The sequence below is a fragment of the Pollicipes pollicipes genome, unplaced genomic scaffold (assembly GCF_011947565.3).
Source record: "Pollicipes pollicipes isolate AB1234 unplaced genomic scaffold, Ppol_2.1 Scaffold_4295;HRSCAF=5057_pilon_pilon_pilon, whole genome shotgun sequence".
NCBI lineage: Eukaryota > Metazoa > Arthropoda > Thecostraca > Pollicipedomorpha > Pollicipedidae > Pollicipes > Pollicipes pollicipes.
In genome coordinates this window covers 26,219,122-26,230,726 of record NW_023596461.1, presented here as the reverse complement: position 1 = coordinate 26,230,726, position 11,605 = coordinate 26,219,122, and the positions used below count along the sequence as shown (strand labels likewise).

Here is an 11,605-nt window from a genome sequence, read left to right as displayed (position 1 = left end):
AGCAACATCCTCATCACTCACACCGCGAAGGTCCCGGCAAGTAATCACACCCTTGGGGTAGTTCTTAGAGGGGTGAGAGTGCACCGATACGGGCACCCTAACCTCTCCCTGTCCTCGTACTTTGTGCATAAGTGTGGTTGTTTTAAGCATGCGCTGGATCTCGCGTTCGTCTGTTAGATGCACTTCTATGCCTCTGTCCGCATACGAAAAGACAACCTTGGGCGTCCCAATCTTGGAAAATGCTTGTGGGCGCTGAAATGGGTTTAGTCGGAGCGGTACTGTCCTTCCTTGTCATCTACTTTGGCGGCTCTTACGACCAGAAACTGGGGTAGTGGACGACGGTCGGGGTTTGGGGGGTTGGTTGATGATAAAGTGTCCATAAGTATGTGTTTATATTCGGCGCGCTGATTCCCCGCCCACTACGGAGCCCAACACGGGGACGGTCCACTTCTAAGAGAGGAGCCGCCAGGGCTACCAGCACGCTATACGCAGGCCAGTGTGCCAAAAGAGTTGCCGCGAGAGCTACCGGGCATATGTCTGCGGGCGCCAGTGCCTCGGTTCGCAGGTGCTAACCATGCACCCTGGTGACAAGCCGAGGTACGGCCCGTTAATAATGTCAGGAGGCAGACATTGCACCCGGTAGCCCTCCCCTCAACACCCGTCACATGACCTGCTTGCCTCCAAGCCAGTGTCACGAAAACACGACGCCTGACCAGCCGATTTCCTCGTGTGGAGACTTCACGAGGCATCCGCAGGATCACAAATTCGGGCCAAAGCCACGTGTTTGTAAGCTGCCCCGACTGACTCGCAGGGCAACTCCCTCAGTGACCAGGATCCCTTCATCGCTACCTGCGGATCCAACGGCGTACGGCGAGACCCAGATAAGACTGAAAACTGGGGCCGAGGGTTGCTAATCCCTACTCTGGAACGGTCAGAGCCCTTGCGGGAGGCACGTTTCGTCTGGCCCCTCCTCTTTGGCCGGAAGGGCGCTTTACAAGCTTCCCACCGCCCGCGGATTAGTGGGGCACGCAATCCCCCCCACCACGGGGAAAGTTAGTGCCTCACGGGGGGGGGGGTGGTCCAGTGCATCCGCGAGGAACATGTGTTCCATAAATAAGACAGTAGTAAAAGCCTTATTCCTCGAAAAAAAACAGGAGAATGGAGATGTAGGTGGGTGGGTTGATGTTCGGCAACATGCCTATATCGAACAACAGCAACCTTTGCTATTGTATTCAGGCAAGTTGCTATTGTTTCGATAAAATCATGTCGCCGAATTATCGACCCATTTACAACATATATATAATATATATATATATATATATATAATATAATATATATATATATATATATGTATATATGTATATATGTATATATATACAATATTATATACACACACATATATATCTCTCATCTAATATATATATATATATATATATATATATATATATATTATATACATATATCCATTCTCCTGTTTTCTTCCGGGAAGAGGCTGTCACTGTCTTATTTAAAAAAGGCGTGTTGCCAAAACATCGGAGCATTTATATATCCATTTTCTCGATTTTTCTCTTCGAGGAAGAGGACCTTATCTACGTGCATAACGCTCCTCGCAAATGTTGTTGCAATGTAGTAGTCCCGCATACCCGATCCAAAGTCGATGGAATTAGTTGCAATCCCAATGCCAATTTTCCAATTGTGTACGGAGCTATCACAAAGCTGTACGGTTTCGTGTATCATTCCGTTGTCGCACCAGCTTGAAAGATGCACTACGGGTTGCCTTCGTCGACAGCCATGGCCAAGGTGACTACTTACAAGCTGTCCACCGTCTTGTGACTAGCTACAGCGATCTTACAAGGTGTATCTACTTATTCAATACCGACACCTACTGTTGCAACCCACTGCATAGCACGTATGGGTAAGCTTCTGGGAGCGGAAGGAGGACATGTCCCCTACTTTACCACCAAAAGGAGTTTTACCCACTTTTTGCCCCTATAAACGCATGTTTTTAACAACTTCCAATGCAAACTTTAGCTTCTGGTCACGTCACCGCGTAGATTTCAGTGAATACGTAAAGGGTATGTGACGTATGCCGCGACAGCAGACGGTTCTGAATGGTTATTCCCTCATCGGGCAGGGATCCGACAACGGTACCTCATCGGTGCCCGAACTGACCACAGCAACGATGGTGGCAACTTGGGAGAATACAGTGGATTATGCTGGAGCATGACCCCCCACGCTGACGTGAAAGCATAGCAGTCCTGGCGCGATGGCTCAGCCTCATACACCAAAAGCCTCGTGGGCTAGCGCACATGCAGCGGAAGTCCTGCACTTAATGGTACTCGCCAAGCCTCAAGATCACACTGCTACAACAAACACAGGATCTATTGGGACATGTTGAGTACACTGCAGCGGTACATGACTGGTGAAAACGAGAGCGATGGTGATGATCTCCGAGCGGCCTCCTGCGCTGGACAATGCGCTCCAAACATTAGAGCAGCTTCTCAGCTTCACTTCCCGATCGGCGGCTGCTGGAGAATAACGCCAGTCCGTGGCCTTAACGCCGACGACCGGCTATGGACCACGGGGGAGGCACCTAGGCTAGGAGGCAGGACGGCACAAGCGGACAGAGGCGAAGACGGCCGAAAACGGGCTACGCCAGGAACCACTTTGAGATAGCATCGAGCAATCACGCGAAGTACCATACGAACATTCGCCCACAGACGACGTCGGGACGGCATGAGCTTTCGTCGCTAACAATAATAACTACACATTCTTCACGAACACGGCTATGCCTATCCGTGTCTGCAAGTCAAGCTGGGCTGAAAACCGCCAGCATGGCTGGGAGATGGCAGCCGTTTTTCTCGAACCAGCTGCGCCCGACTGTCGGCTGCTGGCCGAACGGTCCGGACCACGCCACAGTCACGGCACGCCAGACCGCCCTCCAGCAGCGCCGCCAGTTGGCAGTACGGGCTGGGCGCACCGCCGCCAGCAGCGCCCGGCCTGACCTCCGCACACTCCGTTGCGCCGTCCGGCTAGGCGCCCCACCGCCAGCAACGCCCGGCCCAACCTCCATAAACTCGGCCGCGCTGTCCGGCTGGGTGCCCCCCCAGCAGCGCCAGGCCCGACCTCCGCACACTCGGCGGGAACATCCGGCTGCGCGCCCCGCCGCCAGCAGCGCCAGGCCTGACCTCCGCACAATCGGCGGGAACATCCGGCTGCGCGCCCCGCCGCCAGCAGCGCCAGGCCCGACCTCCGCACACTCGGCGGGAACATCCGGCTAAGCGCCCCGCCGCCAGCAGCGCGCCGGCCTGACCTCCGCACACTCTGCGGGAACATTCGGCTGGGCGCCCGCCGCCAGCAGCGCCCGGCTCGACCTCCACACACTCGGCCGCGCCGTCCGGCTGGGCGGCGGGCTCGCTTCGGCACCAGGCTGGGTGTCGCGCGCAGGCGACCGCCGGCCGCGCCCGCTTCGCCGTCACGTCCTCAGCAGCGGCCTGCGTGCGCAACCGCCACCCGCCGCCGCACCGCGCTCCCCACGCCCTCCAGGATGAGACCGACTCAGCGCCCGCCCCGGTGGGCCGCGCGCGGCACCAAGGCCGCTCACTTGTCCGTCAGTCCGGCCTCCTTCAGCCGGTTGTGGAAGTACTTCTCGAGGGTGACGCTGCAGCGGTAGTACTCGGTGTCTGGGTCGTTGTACATGCGGCAGTTTGTGAAGATGCGCGTGGCGTCGGCAATGAACAGCCGCTTGTTGCAGTAGTACTTGTTCTTCAACCGCTTCGACATCGTCTCCAGATCTGGGGACACAATCGAAGGTCAGACAAGATCGAATGTCAGATGTGCGTCTTGTAGCACACATCAAATTACACCGACAGACAAACAAAGAAAGAAATACGACTGGCACGCAAGATATATCAGCGTATCGTCGTGCTGAGGACCATTTTAACGCTACGAACGCGACACCTGAGTAACACCTCACGTACAACACGCGTGAAACCTTCACAAACATGCAGCTCCAGACTGTAGCGTGTTTGATTACCCCAGTACCCGCCGCATCCCTGTCCCGTCCGCTTTGCTCTCACCCATCGGGTACTTGATGAACTCGTAGTAGTCGGGCACGTCGGTAGGGTCGACAGGCGAGAGGAACGGCCAGGCGGCGCTGTGCTGGCGCATGTTCTGCAGCAGGGTGCGGAACGTGCCCTGCAGTAGCTCGGCGTTACCCAGGTCGTCCGAATTGCGTGTGACGCGCGCAGACTTCTCCGGCGACTTCCAGCCGGCCTCCCGAATCCCTGCCGTCCCGGGCACGGTCCGGGTCAGGGTCAGAGCCAGGGTCAGGGTCAGGGTCAGAGCCAGGGTCAGGGTCAGGGTCAGCTCAGGTCGCCGTCTCCCTGTTATGACAGCGGCGCGGTCAAGGAGGGGAGGCGAACAAGGGTACGTGTTTGTGTAGCTGATTGGCGGATCAGATGATGGCCGCGGCCAGAACGGGGAACCCAACATCGTTATGTGAGGTAACCCCAAAAGAAACTTCACGGCGAGATGGATGAGATAGCTTTTCGTCACGTTTGAAGCAAACACGTTTTCAAGATCGATTCGAAAAGTCCTTGATGCCTCTTGCCTAGCGACGCATGTGATTGAGAGGTGTCAGCGAGCGTATGACAGGCGTACGCCGCGCCATGGGCCCTTAAAAACCTACTTATAGGCTGGAGTCGCGCCACCTGCACCTCTGGGGCGGCGGCGGCGGTGGGTTCGCCTCGTCCACACGGCCAGCGGCCAACACCACCAGCGGGAAGGAGACATCGGTCCCGCCGGCTGTCATCTGCCACCGTCAGCAGCGGTCGCCCTCCCCCGCTCGGTCCCGAACCCCGCGCGCCCGGCAGCGCGTGACCTCGAGCCACTGCGCAGCCGAGTCAATAAACCGACCGGCGCGGCAGGACGAGTGTTCAGACAATGACCTTCAGATGATAAACGGACGGCACGGAGTGCCCGGCGACGGCGGCAGGGGTGACTTGCAGTCTCCGCACGGCGCGGGCGCGAGCAGGCTGGCCACCACTGATCACGACCGTGGACGCCGCGACCGCGCCGGGCTCCCTCGGCAGCCGGCTCATCCAGCCGGCAACACCGCGCTGTGCCATGCCACCCTTCACGGCGGTCTTGGGTGAAGATGTGCGGATAAACGGCACGTCACCGGCTAATACTCCACGCACTGGACGAAGGCAGACCGGATCACTGGACACGACGACTTGCGCCGCGTGAACGACCGCCCGGCGTCGTCATAACCCCCGCCCCCTCTTCCACCGCCCAGCCCGCGCCACCGGGGTTTGGCGGCTGCCCCGTACCTGGTATGCACTCGATCGGTATGCCCTGTACACCCTCCTTGAAGCACGTTAGGCCCGGGTGCACCTTGCGGATGGATGCCTGTCGGTTCTCGATCAGCCGCTTGATAATCTGCAACACGGAGCACCGACGCGCGGCGCCACGGTCAACACCTTTTCGTAATCTTGGGCCACTGAAACGAGGCCAAAAATGGACACTTTCCGTTGGATTCGCGCGCGAAAGTAAAAGCATTGCCCACCAAGGCCCTTCATATGCTTATCCGTTCGGATAGAGCACACTGGAACGACGCACGGGACTGACCAGTATACGCTGACTCCGCTGATAGCGCAACTGCGGCAGCTGCCGCACATCTTGAAACCAATCGCGACCTCGCGTTACATCAGGCAACGTAGATATAAGGTCATTATCCAAGGCTCGCATGCGTCAAGGGTCGTGTTCCTTGATGTTCCGAAAGTGCGATGCTCGGGTTTGGTTTATCATGGGTTTGGGCCGAATTTCAGCCAACGGGCTGAAAGTCCACCAGTCCTGACTGGGCAGTCTGTTGATCGTTGGCATGTTATAGGTCAAGTCATGTCAGTGTACTAGCCTGATCTGAAATGAATTTTTGTAAACAGTCGTTCTCTAGCGATGCATGCATGCTAAAAATAACATGTTTACCATTTTAACCACTTTGAAACGACAATGTAGTCCGGGTGATGTTTGGGTGTAGCAAACAGGGATACATAAGGCCGTAAGGTTGACAGCATGCCAACGGAGCATCGCTGCCAGTATGTAGGTGGGGTCAAGTGAGGTTACGGGGTCCCGGCGAAACAAGCAAGTCAGTTGCGGGGCCTAGGTGCGGTGATTTAGCTCGGGTGACCCCTTTGACCCAAGCCGCTCCCAGGTCAGCCGTTGGGCGACATCGGAACCAAAACAACATTGTTGCTTCATTGAAAGAGAAATACACCACTTCCAGCCGAATAATTCACTACAGCAAATCACTGGTATTCGCCGTGAAAAAGATGACCCAGGTCTGGGAGGCCACAGGTGGTCCTAGCACCGTACTTTCTGCCCGAGACACAGAGAAAGACTTCAGTGGCATAGCTGTGGCGCTGTGTTGCGTGGTCCCGGTGCAGTGCCTAGGAGAGTCCAGATTGCTTATGATTTGATCTATCTTCGGGCCATTTTCGTGTCTTGGACGGAGATCCATTGACTGAAAAAGGCTACCAGCGGAGAGTTTATACAATCACTACGGCGGTGTTTACCACATGGTTTTACATCACTAATGTTTTCAAGCGGACTGCGGACCAATTCGGACCCCTATCCCAGCTGGGCGAGGCAGTTCGGAAACCCTGGCACGGCGCAGGGAGCAGGAGCAGGGAGCATTAACACCAGTCATGCGCGGCAGACGCCAGGACATCAGCCCTGCTACAGCTTGCTGACGGCCGCAGTCCCGAGTAACTCCTCAGGGGGGGCGGCCAGAGGCCTCCCGACGCCACCCACCTCCTTCTGTTTCCTGATGACGGAGCTGAACTGGCGGTAGATGATGCGGGGCGACAGCTCGCAGCCCATTAGCGTGGCGCCCTCGTAGTCCTTGATGTAGCCCACGTACTTCTTCCGGTTCAGCTTGATCTCCTTGCTGAAGCCCTGCTTCTTGAAGTAACCTGCCGGAGCGCAGCGACAGATCAACCGATCGGCACGTTTTCACATTCGCAGTGCGACGACTGCTAATGTGTGGAATGCATGGCCTACATAGCTGTTCCCTACACACACGCGCGCGCGCCAGGATACCATGACACTGAAATGATCATAACAAGACGCAACAACACTTCCACGCAACGCGGCTTATCATCACGCGTTTAAACTATCATCAGCGGCAGAGGCCGCGCAGCGCCATCACTGACTGGCGCCAGAGGGCGTTATTCAGGAGTGCCGCCGTCGGCGGACCTCGGCCCATTGAGAGACGTACCGACCGCGAACTCGTCGGCGAAGGTGAGGAAGTGGTGCACTCCGTGGCGGATGTGGTAGTCCTTCAGGTGGTTCATGAGGTGCGTGCCGTAGCCCTTGACCTGACGGACGGGCACGACACGTCAGGTCGAGCGAGTTCAAGGTTGTGACCGACAACTACGCGACTCGTGACATTTGTACCAAGTATGTGATATTTGAGCACGATATGAGTACCAGATATATATCCCATATCTTGTTTGATTCTTCGATCAAATTCCTGGCTTAAATACACAAGTGTTTACGCGAAGCGCCGGATCACACTACATCCAACAAAAAGCGTCGAACTACACAGGCGCCGCACACCGGCCGCCAGAACGCACCTGCTCGTTGCTGGTGACGGCGCAGAACACGATCTCGGTGAAGCCCTGGCTGGGGAACATGCGGAAGCAGATGCCGCCGATCGGCCGGTTGTTCTTCACCAGCGCCAGCGTCCGGTGCTTCCTGCCGCCGGCCCGGTGAGCATGTCTGTGTCAGGACGGCAGAGAGCGAGACACGGCCGGCGGCCTGTGCCACGAGACGGCGGACGGGGCCTCACGGCGGGAAGCTTGGGGAGCAGCGACGACCACACAGTCTGCTCGCGCAAACAACGCGCGGCTTTCGCAGCGTGAGTCTGTAAATCAGCAACTAAACGAAAACAAACGCGGAAAATATCCACGCTGACACCGCATAACACATCAAGAGGAGAAGCGGTGAGCACATCAACAAGAAATACGCGCAAGAAATACCGAAATGCCTCATCAGGGCGCAAGGTCAAACACACAAACGAATAACAGCACGCGGACGAAAACCACCCCGAGCCTCCCAGGTTTGCCGAGCGGCAACGGCGCAGCGGCCAGGCGCGGCCGGAACTCACGGGTCGAAGACAAGCCGCGTGATGTATTCCTTGGGCATGCGGGGCAGCTGGTGCGAGAAGACGTTCTGCAGGCCGACTAGCCACAGCATGGTGGTCTTGCTGACCTTCTGGCTGAGCGAGTTGCCGACCACGTGGAAGCTGATGTGGCCGGCGCGCTCCTCGGCCTTGGCCGCCTCGTCGCGGGCCGCGTTCTCCGAAAACAGCGACTGTGGAGAACGGACGGCCCCGTTCAGTCCCATGGCGCCGGAACGTCAGAAAACAATCCAACAAAGCCTCCAGCTGGTGTTACGTCCCGAAGCAAACATCGCGCGCTCTGGGAACTCCAGCGCAAAGGCACTGGGTCATGTTTTTTTCAGCAATGTGCGGGGATCCACAGTCGAGATGGTCATGACTAGGATCTAGCACATTCTGGCCTCCAGCATGCATTGGAAGCGAACCAATGACAGCGTCAGTTTCATGTATCATCCCGTGGCTGAACCTTTCGAACGTCTGCAACATCAATAGAAAGTTGCTTTCGACACCCCGTGGCGGGGCAGGCCAACCGTAGCTTGTCATCGCCTCTGCCAATACGGCCCTCCCGGCCGGCGGTGAGGTCACGTGGTTACGTCTGCACCCGGCACTACATAGCCCGAGAATTGGCTGTTTGGCTGTATGGATTAGAGGCCTTTCGATCAGAGATGATCATTTCAGGACTATGGATGAAGGAGAATGAATAACGTTGGGGCAGTGCTACACGCGCCTGGGCGCCAACCGCTGAGCTTTGGCCCGCGCAAGAGCCCCCGGAGTGAACGCTGGGCGCCCGGTCAGGGTCCCTCTTCCCAGGGGCCTCTCGGCCCACTCGTGGCTGGCGCATGCAGCCTACTCCTGACAAGCGGGGCATCGCGAGGATCTGGTGGCAGGGATCCGCGGGGCCGGCTGGGAGTCATCGGATGACCAGGACGGCGGGCGGAGCTGCTTCCGGCATACATGTTACAACCAAGCAGGTATTGCGGACTTCAGCGGGGACTAATGGTGCGTCAATGCAGCTAGCTGACAATATCTTATGAATGAAACAAAATCTAATGAAAGGAAAAACAGTGTATGCATGTTTTCGTATCAATATGACTGCATGAGAAGCACCAAAGGGTACCCATTTAGACCAAGCAGAAAACAAATATTATTGAGCTCCTCGCGACCAACACCAGCCAGACTCCAAAAAATTGAACTATGCAAATTGTACGACTGAATGAAAGGAATGATAACACGCATTATTGTCAGGCATAGCACAACATACCAAAATAGCATCGGCCTTTCTACGACATAACGAAGGGTGACTTGTACTCTCATCTCTCGGATTTGAACGCAACTGGGTCACACAGGTGCCCAATGGCGGTGAACAGTGCCTGTGACATTATCAAGTACCTCAGTTCAAAGGTGCCCGATTGATACCCCCCGACGATTAATAGTCACGTTGTGTACGTGTGTTTTCGATAGCAAACCAATCCACTGTGACGAACGAAAAACAGGAGGAAACAGGGGCAGCAAGATTTAATAAACAGGGAGATTCAATAATTACATTTGCACGCATTCTCTTATAAGTGATAACGCACCAAAATTGTTTAAATGCTGTAAATTTCCTTATTTTCCGTTCGTTTCCGTTCTTTCCGTTCACAGACGAATTTTCTGAACGGAAAACACACCAAATGCAATGTAACACAGAACCGCAACGGGCTACAAATCCGATCCGTTTGAACGAAGCGAAATCAGCAAATTTCGACTCGGCAAAGAACGGACTACCACACTGGCAAAAGCGCGGCTTATTACGTGCGGGCGGCCCACGTGCGCTCATTCAAAAACCACGGATCCGGCGTTTCTGAGCATTTTATAGGATCCATGCCAGATCCCGACAGATTACGCACATGACGCCACGGAACCAGCAGCATGATGTGGGCTCATGTGCTGTCTACAAACCACCCGCGCCGCCCAACGCTTTTCGTCACGTCACGTTTTTCGAATCTCGAAAGCAACACGCTGTCACCCAAACCCAGTGAGAGGTAGACGTAAAAGAGGCAATAGCCCGAAACGTGACTCGCCGTAGCTTCGCGAGTTTCGTCGAAAAAAGGCCAGCCCATTCGGCGAACTGCCGCTGGCTATGGCTTGGTTATGCAGTCGCGTGTTTCTGCATGAAGGTCCTCCGCGCACCGGATATGTTTCGCAGACACGTGACTGCGCACTGAGCAGCCGAGGGTGGTCACAACACGGGGCAGAAATAATACGGCCCGGATAACAGCATGCAGTCGTGCTGCCACACAGATGCGTTCAGCACACCTGAACAGATCGGGAACGCTCCGCAAGCCTCAGCTGTAACACTTGACAGCCAAGTTCAGTGACCGTTTAAAAAGCTGAAGAAACAACCAAGGCACATAAGCTTCACAACATCAGCAAACAACAGTCGTCGATTGTTCAAACAACCGCGCTGAACCCCAGTCAGCCGCTCTGGCTGCGGCCGCCGCCACTGGCCGCTACCGGTGACACCAGCTGGCACGTACCTCCTGGCCGGCCAGCCGTTTGGGGTCCTCCATGCTCTCGAGGATCTGTCGGACGAGGTCGGGGTCGACGTCCTCGTCGGGCCGGGGCCGCTTGACGGCGCGCTCCTCGTCGTCCTCGGCGGTGCGCTTCTCCGGCCGTCGGCGCGCCGCCGCCGGCTCCTCAGCAGCCGCCGCCGACGGGCCCGGTGACGGCTCCGGCCGCGTCTCTGCGGAACGACACGGGCTGGGGTCACCGGCTGGGGTCACCGACCGGAGTCACAGGCTGGGGTCACAGGCTGGGCTCACGGGCATGGATCACGGGCAGGGATCACGGGCTGGGGTCACGGGCAGGGGTCACGGGCGGGTATCACGGGCTGGGGTCACGAGCAGGGATCACGGGCTGGGGTCACGGGCTGGGGTCACGGGCAGGGATCACGGGCTGGGATCACGGGCTGGGGTCACGGGCAGGGGTCACGGGCAGGTATCACGGGCTGGGGTCACGAGCAGGGATCACGGGCTGGGGTCACGGGCTGGGGTCCCGAGCAGAGATCACGGGCTGGGGTCACGGGCTGGGGTCACGGGCTGGGGTCACGGGCTGGGGTCACGGGCTGGGGTCACGGGCTGGGGTCACGGGCTGGGGTCACGGGCAGAGATCACGGGCTGGGATCACGGGCTGGGATCACGGGCTGGGATCACGGGCTGGGGTCACCAGCTGGGGACGCAGGGGATACAGCCCGGGGATGCAGCCTGCCGGGATCCAGGGACACAAACGGGAAACAGGACGACTGGACGGCACTATCAGCGGACACGATCATGGATCAAGGCTGCGGTTCTGGGACACGGTAAGAGCCGACCGTCAACGAACGCGCTAACAAGTCTAAATGAATCCAACGAGATGCAGTCTAATGGCGGCGAACACTTCAAGGCG

At 57.1% G+C, this 11,605-nt stretch overlaps 1 protein-coding gene across 1 annotated transcript; it reads right to left on the bottom strand.

The window, feature by feature from the left end:
* Positions 1 to 3,556: 3,556 nt before the first annotated feature.
* LOC119096769 (histone acetyltransferase KAT2B) lies at positions 3,557 to 10,859 on the bottom strand. The gene is made up of 8 exons (XM_037219692.1): positions 10,699 to 10,859; positions 8,171 to 8,376; positions 7,638 to 7,758; positions 7,280 to 7,379; positions 6,814 to 6,974; positions 5,334 to 5,442; positions 4,080 to 4,286; positions 3,557 to 3,794 (listed from the first exon to the last, which is right to left on the bottom strand). Exons 1-8 carry the CDS (start codon positions 10,729 to 10,731, stop codon positions 3,601 to 3,603), a joined length of 1,131 nt encoding a protein of 376 aa, XP_037075587.1. The 5' UTR covers positions 10,732 to 10,859; the 3' UTR covers positions 3,557 to 3,600.
* Positions 10,860 to 11,605: the final 746 nt, after the last annotated feature.

What these genes read in the sequence shown, in the direction of transcription:
- LOC119096769 (XM_037219692.1), bottom strand. Translation starts at nt 10,731, where the DNA reads ATGGAGGACCCCAAACGGCTGGCCGGCCAGGAG. An exon ending in ACCGATCGAGTGCATACCAG is followed by an intron (nt 4,287 to 5,333) that starts GTACGGGGCAGC and finishes CCGGGACGGCAG; the next exon opens with GGATTCGGGAGGCCGGCTGG. An exon ending in GTTCATCAAGTACCCGATGG is followed by an intron (nt 3,795 to 4,079) that starts GTGAGAGCAAAG and finishes TTGTGTCCCCAG; the next exon opens with ATCTGGAGACGATGTCGAAG.